Here is a 17,069-nt window from a genome sequence, read left to right as displayed (position 1 = left end):
AAACTGTGGTATAACAGATAAAAGTGTTGGTCATGGAACGGGGAACTGAGGTCCAAATTCAGCAATGAAGCTTAGTGGATGATGTGAACCAGTTACTCTATTTTAAACCAATCTACTTCATATGATTCTGTGAGGATAAAGGGGGATTACCCAAATATTAACATTTTAACAAATGTGAAAAACTAATAAAGACATGCTGCCAAACACCAAACATATTTTAAATGAATTGTATTACTACTATTTGTAAAACTGGTGGTGGTGGTATTCATTATATTTTTTAATAAATCTGTTCTCTGTATGCATGATTTAAATTAGCATTTGTACTGGGTGTTTTTTTTAAAGGAAGAGTTATTTTTCATTCTTTGAATGAGTTAGATATGAACGATAGCCAAGGACACAGGCAAGGAAATAATTTAGACTCAACGGTTTAAATTCTTTTTTCAATGTTTCCTTTATTTTTTTCAACGATTGTTTTATTATACAATAAGAAAAGAGACAACTTTTTTCTACAGCATTTATTTTGAGCAATATTAACATTGAAAACAGAAAAAAATATTCAGGTGCGGCTAGTAATTCTATAAACTCTCGCTTAACGTGTTCTCTATTATAACAACCATGGATACCATATTCAAGAAATTCATATAGACTGAAAAACTCTCTTCATTTACAGCAAATCTAGTATAACCGGAAACTCACTACTCTTTGGGGGCGTTAAAATGACTCTCCTTTTAAAGAGTCAGATGAAAACCAGGACATCTAAGAAGACCACCCCACCCCACCTGCAATCACACCTGATCCCAACTAGCACTATAGCAATTGGGATTGGGAATGAGGCTAAAGAGAGATAAGACTGCAGGGGATGTATCATGGATGAGGCTTCACAGAGTGTTGTGTGTGGCACAGTGGGTCAGTGCATCTTGCTGTGAACCAGAAGGTTGGTGGTTCGAACCCACCCAGGGACAGCTGTGGGCAGGATTCCTGCACTGCAGGGGCTTGGACTAGATGAGCCTCAGGGTTCCTTCCAACTCTTATGATTCAAAGAAGACATGAGGGTTGAGAGCTTGAGGCATTCTACTGAGTGAAACAACCGTATCTCAGCTTCTGCTATGACTTGTCTGCAAGGGATTCCTTCGCATTTAAAATTTTACTGCTCAAGTGGGAGGGTGAAAAAAGGCTCTGAAAAAGCAAGACGGATGCATCTCAGAAATACCCTTTATCGGTCTCACTCCTATGTAGTCAGGCACATTTCAGCAATTGACTGGCTTCATAATTATCCCATATCCGTTTGCAGTACACATAGACAAAGGATTAGCATAAAGAGAACACAGGTATAATGTGAGCTGCTGGTATTAAATGGACAGTCAAACTTCACTCCACCCACCCTCTGCTCCCCATGTTGGTTGCACCAATCCACTTCTGGTGCACAATCACCCTATATGAGTGAGAATTGAAAACAATGAGGGGGGGGGGGAGGTCCTTTCCTTTTCTAGAATTAAAGAGTAGAATTCCTGAATGCAGTTCTCGTGTTATTTCTTTCCACATTACTTTCTGGTCGTCTTGTAAACACAGAAGCAAGAACTCTCTGCTTAACTCCATGGGAAGCTTTGCTTCAACTGATGTCCAGAGATTTGGTCTTTGGTTGCCACATTTTGTTAGCAAGACAACATAACAATGGCTATAAATTGCATTGGGAACAGTGCATACTCATACCAGATGAATTTTGGATTCATTTTTTTCACTAGAGGAGACAATAGGCTTAGACACTGCCACATATGGTAAAATTGTAATGGACACTATAAATATGTGTGGAATTACTGGTGATGTTGCCAGATGGCTGTTTCCAGCTACAATCTATTAAGCGATGAGAATTTATGAAATAATTTTAAGAACAGCATATCAAATGTCTTACTTTTATTATTAATAACTATTGCATATGACAAAACAGTAGTGTAAACACAAATTGTTAAGACAGCATATAGCTGTCTTACTACCTATTAAAATTGCACTACACTGAAAATGTAATCTCCCCATAGGATCTAAAAATGAAATTGATTGACCACTGCTATGAAGTTCAGGTGAAATATCTTAAGAGACATTTTCTGACTCCCCTCTTACGCACATCTTATTTTGATTGATGTTTTGTTCTTTGCAGCACTCCACACGTCACACCTGAGAAAGACCTTTAGCTGGCCAAAACATTGGTCTTTTAGTTTTTTCACTTTCCTGTGTACAAAGGAAATAAATGGGCAGATTGTTAGAGAAGCTAGTCTTTTCAAATATTGTTTCACACTGCATTTTACTTGGCAAAATAATTAGGTAGCTTGCAAGACCTTCAAGCGCTAACCTGTTTACACAACTGAACATGAAGAAAGAATCGCCCTGGTCTGACTGAAGTTTACTAATACATCCCTAAGCATATTGTCAAAGCTTTATATTAAAAGCTGTGGAAAGAATTAGCTTTGGGGCCACTAAACAATCAAGTTTTGTTATGTTCTGTATTGCTTTTGTATTCTTACAGCGTGCCGTCGCCTTCTTTTGGGCTGGATACACTCTTGTCTGTATGAGGGCCACTGGAATCCCTTGGGAGCCACTTGGCTATTTTCATGTTCCTCTGAATCAGAGTCATCTTGCTGCACCGAGCAGAACTGCTTTTCTGGGTAAATGTCTTTTAACTTGCTTTCAAAGAATATTTCCAGGCATCGTCCAGCCTCAGCTACCTCTGAATCAGGCTGCAAGAGAAGGCATCATAATTTGTTACGACAGCATGTGGTTCACTTAGTAAGACATGCTCTCTCTGTTGCTAGATCTATGAAACTCTTGATTTATTATTATACTCATCAGTTAAAGAATTGATACAATTTACAGTTAAATAGAAAACAACCACCCAGGAGAATTGTCCGGCACAGAGTGAGAAGAAAGGTCAAGGCAATGGTATATGAAAATAAATAATACTATACATTGAATAAGAATCTTTCCAAAATGTTAAATAAGCCAAGGGTGAGCTTGGGAAGGCTGGCTTCTTGGTGGTATTAGGAAATAAATGGAAACCAGACATTGGGAGGAAAATCAGGTTTTTTAGATTACCTATTAATGGTGAGTAAATTTATCTAAAAGATCAAGGTGCTGAACCCTACAGAATTAGTTTTGTAGATAGCAAATATCTAAGGACAAGCCAAATAATATTCCAAAGCCCCAGCATAGAAGGTAGGTTTTCCTGGTATGTTATCACCATTGTCCAGGTGTAACAGACAAAGGCAACACAAAGGCAAGGATCAGCCAATTTAGTCAATGAGTGACAATAATCATGGACAAGGAGGATAAATCAGGTTCCTGCCCATTCCTTTTAAATAACTTGCTATTTTTTAAAAAAAGAAAAACCTTCAAAGCAGAGGATCCTGTAAATAGAGATAATGAGAATGTAACATAATAGAGAATAATAGATTCTCCAGCACCACCTATTGTGGTCTCTCACTCCAGAATTACTGCCAGTATTTGTGGTATTTGCATCTTTTGTCCAGGATACTGAGAAATTGCCTTTGATTAGTGGCTACTTGCTATCTTTTCTCTAGGTTGCTATTTTTTCACACTATGTAAATCCAATTGACAATCCTGTGTTGGGATTATTCAAAATTAGGTTAAAGAATCAAGGCCCAAATAAAAATATTCAGAGATGGAGAGGAATAGTCACTGCCCACATTATTTACCCAGGTGATGCAGTGAATTCCGGATTGCAAGAACTTACATAGTTGAATGTTGCACAATTCCAGAACATTAGGCGCACATCTGCTACCAGCTCATCAGCGGTGGAGTAATGCAGCTTGTTCTTTTTCTGGAGCTTTTTCCGGATGGTGGACAAGTCCATGGGCCTTTTGATGATCTGATAATAATGTCGAGCCTGTAAATAAATATCACAATCATTCTTTACAGCTAAAAGCATTCCTGTGAAGTAGGCAAGTGTTTTTTCTACCTTGAATATGTTTTAGATTCACAGTTTTGTTTTTTATACATTTTTATTTATAAATCCCTAACATCACAACACAATGCAATACAATACATAATTATGCAAAATAACTTTAACATAACCATAACAATAACAATAAAGTGCACAACAATTTACTGTACATTAAATAAGAAAATTCACAAACACAGTAAACACATCTGCTTACCCACAACCATCAGAGACTGCTTAGGCAGGGGAAATGTCTTCATCTAAAATCTAACCGATCTTTTTCTGGAGAAGTGGCGGTTAAATTACTGAGACAACTCTCTGACTCAGCAGTCCCTGATGGTTGTTGCTAAGTAGATGTATTTAATGTGTTCATGAATTTTCTCTTTAACGTGTAGTAAATAATTGTGAATTGTTTTATTTTAGATTCCTTTCCAACATGGAATATGGCTTTTTCACAGCATTTACTGGGTCAACATTTTCAATGAACTATTCAACACATCCTTATGATTCCCTTCCTGCTCAAGCGTTGTTAGCTCAGACACTATTAGCGCTTGCACGCACACACACACACCTACAATGATGCACAGTGGGCAAAAAAATTACACTTACCGGTACTTACAATGAAATGTATTTTCCATTTTGATGCCAGTTCTGGTTTGGATATTTTTTTTTTAGAACTCTTCACTGTTCTTTTTTTGTGTGCTTCTAAGTAATTTTGTGTTCTCCACAAACATGGCCACCTCATCACTCACTACTAACTCTAGATTATTTATGAGTAAATTTAAAAGCACTGGTCTCAATACAGATCCTCCAGGGACCCCAATGATTACCTCCTTCCACTGTGAGAATTGTCAATTTGTTTCTGCTCCCTGATTCCTGTTCTTTAACTAGTTACTGGCCCCTCATCTTATCCCATGACTGAAAAGCTTGCTCAGGACACTTTGGTGAGGGGTTTTCTCATGCTACCATTTGGTGAGATGATGCGGTGAGTCAAGCCAAGTACAGTGTTCCTTAACTGACAAACATCAGGCTTCTGATGAGATAACATTAAAGGAGCTCAGCTTCTCTTTCTTAGGGTGGGCGGCGGCAGAATGGGTGGGAAGAGACAGAGAGAGATAATAGCACTCTACTTATGATTATAGTGACAAAACTAGAGAAGTGGAACAATTCTGAGAAAGAATACTGTGAAGTAGAAAGTAGCTGTAGCCCACCATCTGAGCTGAGGGTGCCTCCAGACTGTCACTGTTTAGCAAGAGATTCAAGCACATACTGTAACTTAATGTCTGCACAGTTAAAATTGATTAAAGGGCTCTGTCACCCTAGTGCAACACATCTACTTTAGAAGAAGAAGAATTGGACGTTTGCAGTTAGGAAAGTGATGGGGAAATGCACTGACAAGTGTGAGGTGAATGAATAACTATATAAATACCCCAAAAGCAAATCAGGAAGAATGCTCAATAAACAGGTCATCTGCAGGGTTCCTAAGATCATTTTTTTAACCAAGCAAAGCTTCCTTCATACTGAAAAGCATAGGGAAAAGATGTGAAATTAAATTCTGGTAACACTTACCAGAGGACTGACTGGTTCATGGAATGGAAGACTCAGGTTGTTGCAGAGCAGTGAAAGTATCAGTTTCTCACACTTCTGTAAAATGTAAGTTTTAAAATTAACTTTGGTTATAAAAGAACCATATGAATACCTGCATTAATAGTTGATATTTTGGCCAGATACTTTATTTCTCAGTATTCCACTCACACCCAATTCTACATCAGGTTTCTCTACTTGCAAAAGTTGGAGAAACCCTTGGCTAATTTTCACTAAGCATATATTACCATTACGAAAAGCACAGGTTTCTGTTTCATTTGCATTGCTAAAGTCCAACATTATAGCAATTATATTGATTTTTTAAAATCTCTTAAATAAATTTTGTATACCGCTGAATTGTAGAAAGCCTCAATTTTTTTATATAAACTATATGCTTCCCCCTCTATCCTCTCCACCCTCCCCGCCCCCAAAACTGGGGTGTGTAATTTGGTCCTGACTTATGTTCAGTGTAGATGGAGTCTACTGTATTTTACTTCACATTTTTATTCTGTGTCGTTTTCCTTGGGACATTTGCACATATTGAAGAGACAATGTACATGTATGGAAAAGAAGGGCTCAAACATTATTCAAACATGTTTATCTGCTTCTGTTCATACTGGACTTACCTTCTGATCATAGTCATCAAGGCCATAAAGTACTCTTGCTGGCATTAGCGTGTTACTGTAGCTAAAACGTGTGTTTTCACAGTCATACACAACCTCTGGCTTCTCCACATTGCGACAAAGCGTGCACACCCATTCGCCTCTGGAGCACAGGAGGAAAATACAATATCAGATTGTTGCTGTAGATCACTGGTCCTTGAATTAATATGCCAATGGCAGATGCCTAAGAGGAAGCCTTAACACCATGTTGGAGAACAATTCTCCTTTCCTGGTCACCTCAGGCAGAAGAAGCCCATTTTGATGGACTGTGTATTTTCTTTAACAATCAATGTGTTTAATTGAGTACAGGCATGGATGCAACAAACAAACAGCAGGAGTTGAGAAAAGAAGCTGTGATGAAGTTCTTTTTAACAACAACTAGACTGCAGTAATGGGGGGGAGGGAGAGAGACATGAACAAACACAGGAAGTCTCTTCTATTGCTCCTCTACCTTGCTATCTTCAATATATGTCATATGGTTTTCATCACAGACAATAATTACAACACATGACTTCCCAATGTGTTAGTTTCTTATACGTTCTATACCTAACATGAATCAAGTTCTCTTGTTTCTTCAAAATCCCCCAAAACAAATTACTGTAAGGGAAAAAGATGCCAATATATGGATATTATGTGTGTCCCTATGCATGTAGCATATAGCATGGGAAGAATTGTAGCTCTTTGGTAAAAAAAAATTCTTTGCATGCAGGTTCAATCCTGGGAAATAGTCCTGATTGAAAACCTAAAGAGTTACTGTTAGTTAGTATAGATTGTGCTGAGCTCTGTTCTGACCTGATATGATGATTGCACCTCCCCCCCCCCCAATCCATGCTATATCAGATTATTTCAGGGTGGATTACAGTCGATAAAATGACAATACAACATAAACAATAAAACCTTCTAAAAATTAATACACCCCACAAAATCCAATAATCAGCAGAAAAATCAACAGCTCAAATAAAACAGTAGCTAATTTTGCCAAATGGTTGAGTTTATAGACAGGACTTAACTTGGCACCAAACAAAGTCAATGATGGTGCCAACACAGCTCCTAAGGGGAAGGCATTACACAACCAGGAAACTATAGTGAGGAAGGCCCTCTCTTTCACCTCCACATAGCATACATTTCCCACAGGTGGGACACATAGGAAAAAACCTCTCCAGCAGATTTTTATGCCTAGGTAGATATAGGGAAAGGCTCACCCTCAAACATCCAAGTCACAAGGCATTTAAGGGCTTTAAATGTCATCACTAAACACCTTGAATTTGGGCTGGAAATGTATTAGCTGACAGTGCAGTTCCTTTAAAACTGGTGTTTATATCCTGCCCTTCCTCTCCAAGCTCAAAGACTGAGGAGTCTTTATGTTTTAGCAAAGCATTGCCAGGTTATCAACTTTGTAAGATTAGAGAGACCTTGCGCCGTTTCTTGTTCTTCCCATCTTCACCATTTGAAGATTGCTGAACACAGGTGTGATGGGATGATGAGCTGCTTGTGCGTAAAAGCGTAGTCCCTCAGAGTCTGTGCACGTTCACAAACCTCTGTCTGTGACGGAGCCCCTCAGACATGGCTGCTCTAGTCACTTGCAGATTCCGACAGTGGTTGCTTTCGGAATCGTTTCCAGCATAACAGCTCCTTAACGGAAACACGTCTTCTGGACTCACGGCGTGACAGTTTCCGGCGAGGCGTGGGTCTCCCTATGGGAGCTTCAGATACCTCCCCACTGTTCTCGCTGGAAGCGTCTCTGAGCCCTCCCTCCTGCTCGCATTCCCTCAGAGATCCACTCCTCCCCCGGCTGGTTCCTGCTTCAGCTGTTGAGTCTCTCCCAGCCTCCCTGAGCCCCTCCACCACCTGTTCCTCCGATGGCAGTTCCCTGACATCCACCTCCCCTCCAGGGCCCCCTTCACCCCCTCCCGTTTCCTCTCCTCTGGGAGGTGAGGAGGTAAAACCCCAAAAGGAATCTTCTTCATCTTCAGACGTCTCGAACATTTCCCTCCATCGGTCGCCGTCCCGGCTCGCTGAATCCTCCTCCTCCTCGGACTCTGTGAACCCCTCCAACTCCTCTTCTTCGTCGGTGGTGGCAAAGTATTCCCTCCGGAACCTCGCTACAGGCTGAGGCTTGCGTGGGAACCTCTGATGAAAAGTTTCTATTAAAACCTCGTCATTGACATCCTCTGCCCTGACCCAGGTGTTTTCCGACTCCGGTTCCCCTTCCCACATTACCAAATACTCTACTTGATCTCCCTTCCACCTGGAATCGAGGATCTCCGCTACATGGTAGCTTTGTTCCCTTTCCTCCATTGCTGGTCCCCGGGTGACCCTCCCTTCTCTGTCCCCTTTATACAGTGACAGCAATGACCTGTGGAAAACTGGGTGCAGCTTCATGTGGTTCGGTAACCGGAGTCTGAAAGCCACTGGGTTGACCTGTTGTGTGATTTCAAATGGGCCCAATCTTTTGGGTCTTAACTTTTTACAACCCCCTTTGAAGGGTAACCCTTGGGTTGACAGCCACACTTGGTCCCCCACCCTAATGGTTTCACCTTCTCTCCTGTGTTTGTCTGCCTGCCTCTTATATTCCTCCTTGGCCCTGTCTAAGTTAAGTTGGAGCTGGCGATGGATCGCTTCCATTTCTTCTACGAACTGTTCGGCAGCTGGAACGCTCCATCTCTCCCCTTCCCCCCCTGGGAAAGCCCTGGGATGGCACCCGTAATTAGCCAAAAAGGGGCTCATCCCCGTGGACACGTTCTCCGCATTGTTGTAGGCAAATTCCGCCAATGCCAACTTCTCCACCCAATCATTCTCTCTGTCATTGACATAACACCTCAAATATTGCTGGAGGATGCCATTGGCTCTTTCCGCCTGCCCATTGGTCTCAGGATGCCGGGCAGTCGAGAAATTAACCTCTACCTGCAGTAAGCTCATGAGCTTCCTCCAGAACCTGGAAGTAAATTGTTTCCCTCGGTCAGAAACCACCCTCAAGGGGGCGCCATGCAACCTAAACACATTTTCTACAAACAATTTAGCTGTTTCTTCTGCCGTGACAGCATGTGAGCAGGCTATAAAGTGTGCCATTTTGGTTAACAGGTCTACCACAACCATGATGGCTGTTTTCCCTCTGGACCTTGGCAGATCAGTCATAAAATCTATGGCCACTGCTTCCCATGGTCTTTCTGGTGTGGGTAGTGGTTCTAATAACCCTGCCGGCGCCCGCCTTTCCCCTTTGGCTCGCTGGCATTGGTCACAACTCCTCACATACTCCCGCACATCTTCCCTGACCTTGGGCCACCAAAATTCCCTGGTCACCAGCCACATGGTTCTGTGTTGCCCAAAATGCCCCGCTGTGGGGCTATCGTGCAGCTGCTTGAGTACCTTCCCCCTCAACTCTCCTTCAGGTATATATAACGCTCCCTTGTAGTACAACGCCCCGTTTCTCTCCTCAAAACCTCCGGGTTTATCTCCCTCCCTCCTGAGTCCCCTGAGTTTGTCCTGGGCGTAGTCATCATTCTCCGTTCCCTCTACCAGTTCTCTTTGCCCCACCAATGCCGCCCCACACACCCAGCGGTCCTCTGGAATGACATGTCTTTCTTCGGGTGCTCCCTCCCCCTCCAAATATTCAGGTTTGTGTGAGAGAGCGTCCGCCCTAACGTTCTCTGGGCCTGGCACGTAACGAATCTCAAAGTTAAATTTGGAGAACTCCTGGGCCCACCTCAACTGCCGTTGGTTGAGCACTCGTGCCGTTCTCCAATACTTTAGGTTCTTGTGGTCAGTGCACACTTGCACCTTATGTTGTGCGCCAATTAGCAGGTGCCTCCATCTCCGAAAAGCCTCATGAATAGCAAGAAGTTCTCGATCGTACACCGTGTAGTTCCTCTCGGATTTGTTCAGCTTTCGCGAGAAAAAAGCACACGGCCTCCACTCTGACTCCTCCTTCCCTGGCTGCAGAAGAAGCACCGCCCCTATGGCTCTGTCTGATGCGTCCGTTTCGACTCTCATCTTTTTTTGTAAATCCACATGCAGAAGTTGTTCTTCAGAGGCGAAGGCCCTTTTTAGCTCCTCAAAAGCTCGCTCCGCCTCCTCAGTCCAAACGAATTTCTTCTTACTGCTGAGACAGTCCGTAATGGGCGCCGTCAGGTGGGCAAAGTTTCGGATGAACTTACGATAAAAGTTCCCAAACCCTAGGAACCTCTGCACATCCTTCTTTGTTTTGGGTGTTTTCCATTCCAGCACTGCCTGGACCTTGCCGGGATCCATGGCCAATCCCTTGTCTGACAGGCGGTACCCCAGGAACTCCACCTCCTTGGTATGAAACTGACACTTCTCCAGTTTCACCCACAGCCGGTTGGCTAGCAGCCTGCTCAACACTTCTCTGACGTCTCTTACATGTTGCTCCTCATTCTCAGAATACACCAACACGTCATCTAGGAAGGCCACACAATTCTTGTAAAGCAAAGGCCCTAGTACGTGGTTCATCAGCGACTGAAAGCACGCCGAGCCTGCTTGTAATCCAAATGGCATAACGAGATATTCAAATGCCCCCAAAGGGGTGAACATGGTGGTTTTCCATTCATCCCCTTTCCTTATACGTATCAGGTTGTACGCCCCCCTTAGGTCCAGCTTTGTAAAAATCTTTCCCTTCCGCACCCTGTTCAAAATGTCATCAATCCTGGGCATGGGGAAAGCCAGGGGCTCTGACACTGCGTTCAGGGCCCTAAAGTCACACACAAGTCTCGGCTTGTCCGTGTTTTTTTTTATCCACAAAAAACACTGGGCTACCTCCCACCGCTCTTGACTCTCTGATGAAACCTCTCTTCAGGTTTTTGTCAATAAACTCTCTTAGCACCTGTATCTCTCTGTCTGACATGGCATACAACTTGCCTACAGGGAGCTGTGCCCCAGGCAGTAAATTGATTTGACAATCAAAGGGTCTATGCGGTGGTAATTGGTCAGCTTCCCTTTCGCTGAACACGTCGCTGAGATCTGCATATTGTCGTGGTACCTTCACTTTCTCCGTTACTTCCGTCCCTGCTAGGGTAGCTTGGGCTCCTGCTGAACCCTTTCCCTCCTTGCAGTGTTCTAAGCAATGTGCGGAGCCAAAGGAAACCACTCTCTGATGCCAGCCCACCAGTGGATCATGTAACGCCAGCCAGCTCATCCCCAAAATAATGGGAGCCCCTCCCAAGGTGGCCACATTAAACGCTATCAGTTCTGTGTGCCTTGCCACCTTCATTATCATTGGGACGGTCTGCAAGCTGACTTCTCCTCCCAACAGTTCCCTGCCATCGATCGTGGTCACCTGCAGGGAATTGCTTAAAGGGATCGTCCGTATCTGGTGTTCAGCTGCAAACTCTTTGCTCATGAAATTGCAGGAGCTGCCTGAGTCCAACAGCGCCTTTATCTTTAGAGGGTATCCGTTTTGCAACTCTAGTGACACTTCTATCACTAGGGCAGGTTTAGGAGGTTCTGGCGTGGGCACTTTCACTGCTCTTTGGCCTGGCTGCTGTGCCCCGACGGTGGCAGCCAGGCGTTGGCTTTTACTTGCTCCGGTATTTCCTCCACTCCTCCCTCCACAGCCCCCACCATCCCTTGCCATTCCTTCCTCTGGGGCATACTCTGGCAAAGTGACCTGGCTGTTGGCAGAGATAGCATTTCCGGGCGCCTTTTCCCTCCTTCTTCCCCCCTTCACTGGGCTTTGAAACTGCGCGTGCGCGCGCTGTTCCGATTTCCATCGGCTCTGCCGGCGGGAAAGCTGGCTCTGGAATGTCTGGAATGCGGAACTCCTTGCAACGTTCCCCCTTCCCTTCCCGCCTCTCCAAAGCTCTCGCCTCCTGGCGCGCTCCTATGGTCAGCGCAGATTTGGTCAGCTGATCCATAGAATCCGCCCTGGGCCCCCGGGAAAGCTCATCTTTCACCGCCGAAGCAAGACCTTCTTCAAAAAGCATTTGAATGGGTTCCGCCGATAAGTCCCACCCCAATCTGTGCACCAGCATGGTGAATTCAGTCCAGTACTCACGGACAGATCGGCTTCCCTGCTTGCAAGCCATTAGCTGTCTGCGCACCACTCCCTTCTCAATATCGCTGGAAAACATGAGATCCATTGCACGAAAGAACTTCATTGTGTCCTTTAGGATGTCATTATGCGTTGCCATCAGGGGCCGAACCCAGTCCCGCGCCCCCTTTTCAAGATGCCCAATCACGAAAGCCACTCGCGATTCCTCGTCAGGGAATTCCTCAAACTGCACATTGAGAGCATATTGCATCTCTGTTCTAAAGGCATGGTAGTCCTTGGGGTCCCCCCCAAACTTCTGCACCAATCCTGGTACCTTTCTGGTGAACTGGGTGGTTTTCCCCTTCTTGTCTGCATCCTGCGCCCTTCTCTCCTCAAGCCTCGCCGTCTGCAGCGCCAGTTGGATCTCCAACGCTCGGTACCTTTCTTCCAAGCTTGGACCAGCTCCAACCCCTGCTCCTCCGGTTCCGGCTGGGTCACTCATGATGCCTTTTCCTGCACCAGCAGCTTACAACGACTGTCGGAATGCTGTGATGGGATGATGAGCTGCTTGTGCGTAAAAGCGTAGTCCCTCAGAGTCTGTGCACGTTCACAAACCTCTGTCTGTGACGGAGCCCCTCAGACATGGCTGCTCTAGTCACTTGCAGATTCCGACAGTGGTTGCTTTCGGAATCGTTTCCAGCATAACAGCTCCTTAACGGAAACACGTCTTCTGGACTCACGGCGTGACAGTTTCCGGCGAGGCGTGGGTCTCCCTATGGGAGCTTCAGATACCTCCCCACTGTTCTCGCTGGAAGCGTCTCTGAGCCCTCCCTCCTGCTCGCATTCCCTCAGAGATCCACTCCTCCCCCGGCTGGTTCCTGCTTCAGCTGTTGAGTCTCTCCCAGCCTCCCTGAGCCCCTCCACCACCTGTTCCTCCGATGGCAGTTCCCTGACAACAGGCCTCTCTGAGATGGAAGATGCACCTCCTGGCTGCCTAATGCCACTTACATACCAGTAGCCACCAAATGTCTGCACCCAAGTCCCAAGATATCCTGTGAGCACTAACTGGCAGCAGGACGCTTTTCAAATACAGTGGTACCTCTAGTTACAAACTTAATTCATTCCGGAGGTCCGTTCTTAACCTGAAGCTATTCTTAACTAGAGGCATGCTTTCGCTAATGGGGCCTCTTGCTGCCACTGCGCCACCAGCACACAATTTCCGTTCTCATCCTGGGGCAAAGTTCTAAACTCAAGATAACTCTTCTAGGATAGTGGAGTTTGTAACCTGAAGCGTTTGTAACCTGAGGCGTTTGTAACTCGAGGTACCACTGTAGTAAGCATCCAACCTGAAAAGAACCACTGAAAGCCATATATGAAACCTGAGTGGGTGGCACAAAGTGGATTAGATTCAAAGAAGTGGACCTTGAAACATATACCAAATGGAGCAGATATTTCATGTGCTATATGTACTCACACAGGAAAGCTGAGCAAGGCAGGAACATGGCATGAAAGATGGAACACCTTTGGGCAGTAATCACAGCACAATAGCTCTCCTCCATTCAAACAAACAGCACAGAAGTCCTCGTTCTCAATTGGGTGGTCTTCCTGGGTAAGCACAGATTTTTTCATACTATTACTGAGCCTGTGATCTACAGAAGGATGCAACACTGGCTCTGTCAGTTGGCTTGTGGGGATTCTCCTTTCCTCCATGTTCTCAGGCTTGAGATTATGTCTTTCAAGTGGATTTCCTTGATTGACCTAGGATGAAAAGTAAAATCTAAATTAAAGCAGCCTACAATTTTCACATGCAACATTTGAAATAGTACAGAAGATTAAATGCAGTGAATAAACGCCTCAAGGAAAGCAGCCTTACTGCATTCACAATTGAGGATTCCTATCTCACAGTTTCTCTGTAACGCATAGCACATTAAATGCAGTAATTCCCTCAAATGATATGGTTTGGGGGTGGGGAGCTCTAACCAAGATGTCAAGTATATTTGCATTGTCCCCAGTTACATTCATTAAAAATTATGCCCGAAGCTTTAATTGGTTTAATCAATAGATTAACCAACTAATTAGTGAAACAGATTTTGTAGCTTGAATGGCAGCATGACCTTCAGAATAGCAGAGCCCCTTCTTCCCGTGCCAGATATATTGGAAAAGAAATGTTAAAATGTATCCTCATTCCAGATTGAAGCCAAACCTAGAAGACATTTAGATAACTTTTGATAAGTGGTGGGAATATAAATTATTTAAGTAAATTTTTAAAAATGCCTTTCACCTTGAAAACAGCACAACTTTTCTTCTAGCACTGTGAATAGCAGACAATAGACAGATTGTGCTGTTGAAATCAGTATTGTTAATATCTTTTCAATCTAAATCTTTTTCAATACCAATGGAATGTAATCTGCACATTTTAAAAGTGGTTTCAACTCTGGAATTTTGTTTGAATAGCATTTTCCCTCCTCTGGTTCCAATTTCCATGGTCAGTGGAAGCTTCTGTTTATTACACTGTATGTTCTCTTACTCACAAAAAAACTAGCCCCTTCTTCAATATTTTGGCTCCAATATTGAAGTCCTGGTAATATGCAAATGTATTGACATTTAAACAACCAATCAGTACTGTATAAATCCAGGTGATTAAGCAGTTTCAAAAGGCTTAAATTGGTTGATAGCCACAATCCCAAACAATATTCCTGAGAAATGTAATGTATCTGTTAATCAATCTGTTGTTGTTGTTGTTGTTGTTGTTGTTCTTGTTGTTGTACCACCCTTCATCTGCAGATCTCAGGGCAGTTCACAACATAAAATTACAATGTTAAAATTACAAAATACTTAATAAAAATAAGAACAAAACCAAAACAATAATCCCCCTCCTATAACACATTTAAAAGGGTATTGGATGTTAACTAGCCCAAGGCCTGGTTGTAGAGGAATGTTTTCGCTTGGCACCTAAATGTGCATGAAGTCTCCCTACGCTTAAAGACAAGGTCCACTGAATCCAGCAGAAGGATATGTAGTCCGCAACAAGGTTGGTGCTGAGGATTCAGCCTTCAGTCTAAAGACCTGAATTTGTACACTCACCACCTTGTATCCAAAAGTGTTTGAACCTATACTGTGTGAACAAATGCTTGTCTACACTATCTGCAAAAACCAGCTGAGTTTTCCTGGCTCTCCCTGAACCCAATCCACCCAAACAAATGCCAGGATCTATATCAACTAGACAGGTTTAGATGTTTCTTAACAGAAGATGTTCGTGAAACTACAATTCACAATATTCCATGGATTAAGCAACACATTGTAAAACCTAAGTACATCTTTCCCCAATGATCAGTTTATACCACTGTTAATGAGATATTTAGTACCCTTTGAGTAGCACAACAGTTTTTCTATGCATATTGTATGCGAAATGTTTTAGTAGAGGATGATTCTGATTACACTTAAACAGAAATGCTTTGCACCAGTTTCAAAGTTTTTATTATTTAAACAGAGCAAAACAGATAAACTTTAATTTTTTTTAAAAAATGCTGTTTATTTTTTTTATTAAAGGCAGAACTCCTATGCAGAGATCACCCCAGAGAAAACACTTGGAAGTGGGTGTGTGATAAAAGTGTCAGCAGGTCCTACAGAAAGTCAAAGTCACCTGATGCCAACCCTGGGCGGTACTCAATGAATTTTTTCTACTAGTGCAATGTTTAGAACTAGCTCAAGGGGATCCCCTGTCCTCTTGTCCCCTTGCACACTCCTTTTGCCTTCCTCAAATCTACTCTAGAGAGTTGGGGAATAAAACAGAACAGATTTAGGGGGAATGTAGGGGGAGAAAGGGAGAATGTTCTGTTGTGCAGAGAAATTCTGGCACGGATGGAACGTTCACCTTAGTGCTGCATTGAATACAACCCAGCAATTATCAAAGAAAGGTTTCACTTGTTGTGTACTGCTGTTCTGATAAACATCGAGGGCAGGAATAGACTTGAAGTCCATTGTCTCCCATTCACACAAGCGCTCTTAGTACTTTCAGCTTTCGTTAAGAATAGTGCAGGGAATCACCTATTCTTTACTCTGCAGCATCCCGCACTACTTGCCACTGCCAGTACAGTCTATTTCTTTCTGGAAGGAAGACGCTTCCAGCTTTTGACCTACATACAGTGTTTTTGTTTCTGTATATTTTCCCCTAACAGCAGCTTGAGATGGGGGATTTAGGTCAGGGAAATGGCATGGGGAAAAGCTTACCCCTGTCCCCAGTGCTAAAGTTCTGAACCAGTTCAGGGGCCTCTGCAGCTGCTCATAAGTAAACATGAAGGCATCAAGAGATATGATCACAGATCTTACTTGTCACTCGTAGTCTGGCCCTAAGTATATTCAAATCTGCTGGTCAAAGGCATCAGTGAATTTGAATGTGTCAGAGTAAAATAGAAGCAATGCCAAACAGCAACCAAACCAGCTGAGTTGAGCTGAGCTTACCTTAATAGCCATGCTTGAAGACTGAGTACCACATTCAATTATCAGCAAGAAAGTTCCATCATGTTCACTCTTCTGTGGTTGCAGTTTAAATACTGGAAGTTCTCCAGACTCTGAGTTGCATATCTTCAGTCGTTCTAGTCGCACATAAGGGACTTTTACCTCTTTGGCACAAGCTCTAAGAACAAGGTTAAAGAGTGGATTGACTTCATCAGTGCTAGTAAGAATCATCCCTCCATTCCACCTCTGTTAATATACCATATGTTTTCACAGGTTCCCTTGTATTTTTAGATGGCTAATCAAAATGTTCTAATATGATGTTATCAATACACCTGAAATTTCAAGAATGGGCTTTCATATTTCATAATGCAGGATCAACAAATTTTCACATATGAATGGGAGTTGTAGGCACATTTCTGGGTACAAGGGTCTT

The 17,069-nt window shown here is 43.4% G+C and overlaps 1 protein-coding gene across 2 annotated transcripts in view; it reads right to left on the bottom strand.

Annotated features, from left to right (window-relative positions):
- Positions 1-426: 426 nt before the first annotated feature.
- TRIM66 (tripartite motif containing 66) overlaps positions 427-17,069 on the bottom strand; it is a 64,767-nt gene continuing 48,124 nt past the window's right edge. For both annotated transcript variants that reach the window (XM_028731948.2, XM_028731974.2), the window contains 7 exons: positions 16,640-16,814; positions 13,653-13,936; positions 6,160-6,298; positions 5,519-5,593; positions 3,743-3,895; positions 2,517-2,729; positions 427-2,223 (listed from right to left, as the gene is read on the bottom strand). In XM_028731948.2, coding sequence (XP_028587781.2) covers positions 2,164-2,223; positions 2,517-2,729; positions 3,743-3,895; positions 5,519-5,593; positions 6,160-6,298; positions 13,653-13,936; positions 16,640-16,814 — 1,099 coding nt within the window. In that variant the 3' untranslated portion in view covers positions 427-2,163. The remainder of the gene's footprint in view (positions 2,224-2,516; positions 2,730-3,742; positions 3,896-5,518; positions 5,594-6,159; positions 6,299-13,652; positions 13,937-16,639; positions 16,815-17,069) is intronic.

The sequence above is a fragment of the Podarcis muralis genome, chromosome 1 (genome assembly GCF_964188315.1).
Source record: "Podarcis muralis chromosome 1, rPodMur119.hap1.1, whole genome shotgun sequence".
NCBI lineage: Eukaryota > Metazoa > Chordata > Lepidosauria > Squamata > Lacertidae > Podarcis > Podarcis muralis.
Note: the sequence above shows the minus strand (reverse complement) of the source record. Positions and strands in the feature narration are given on the sequence as shown.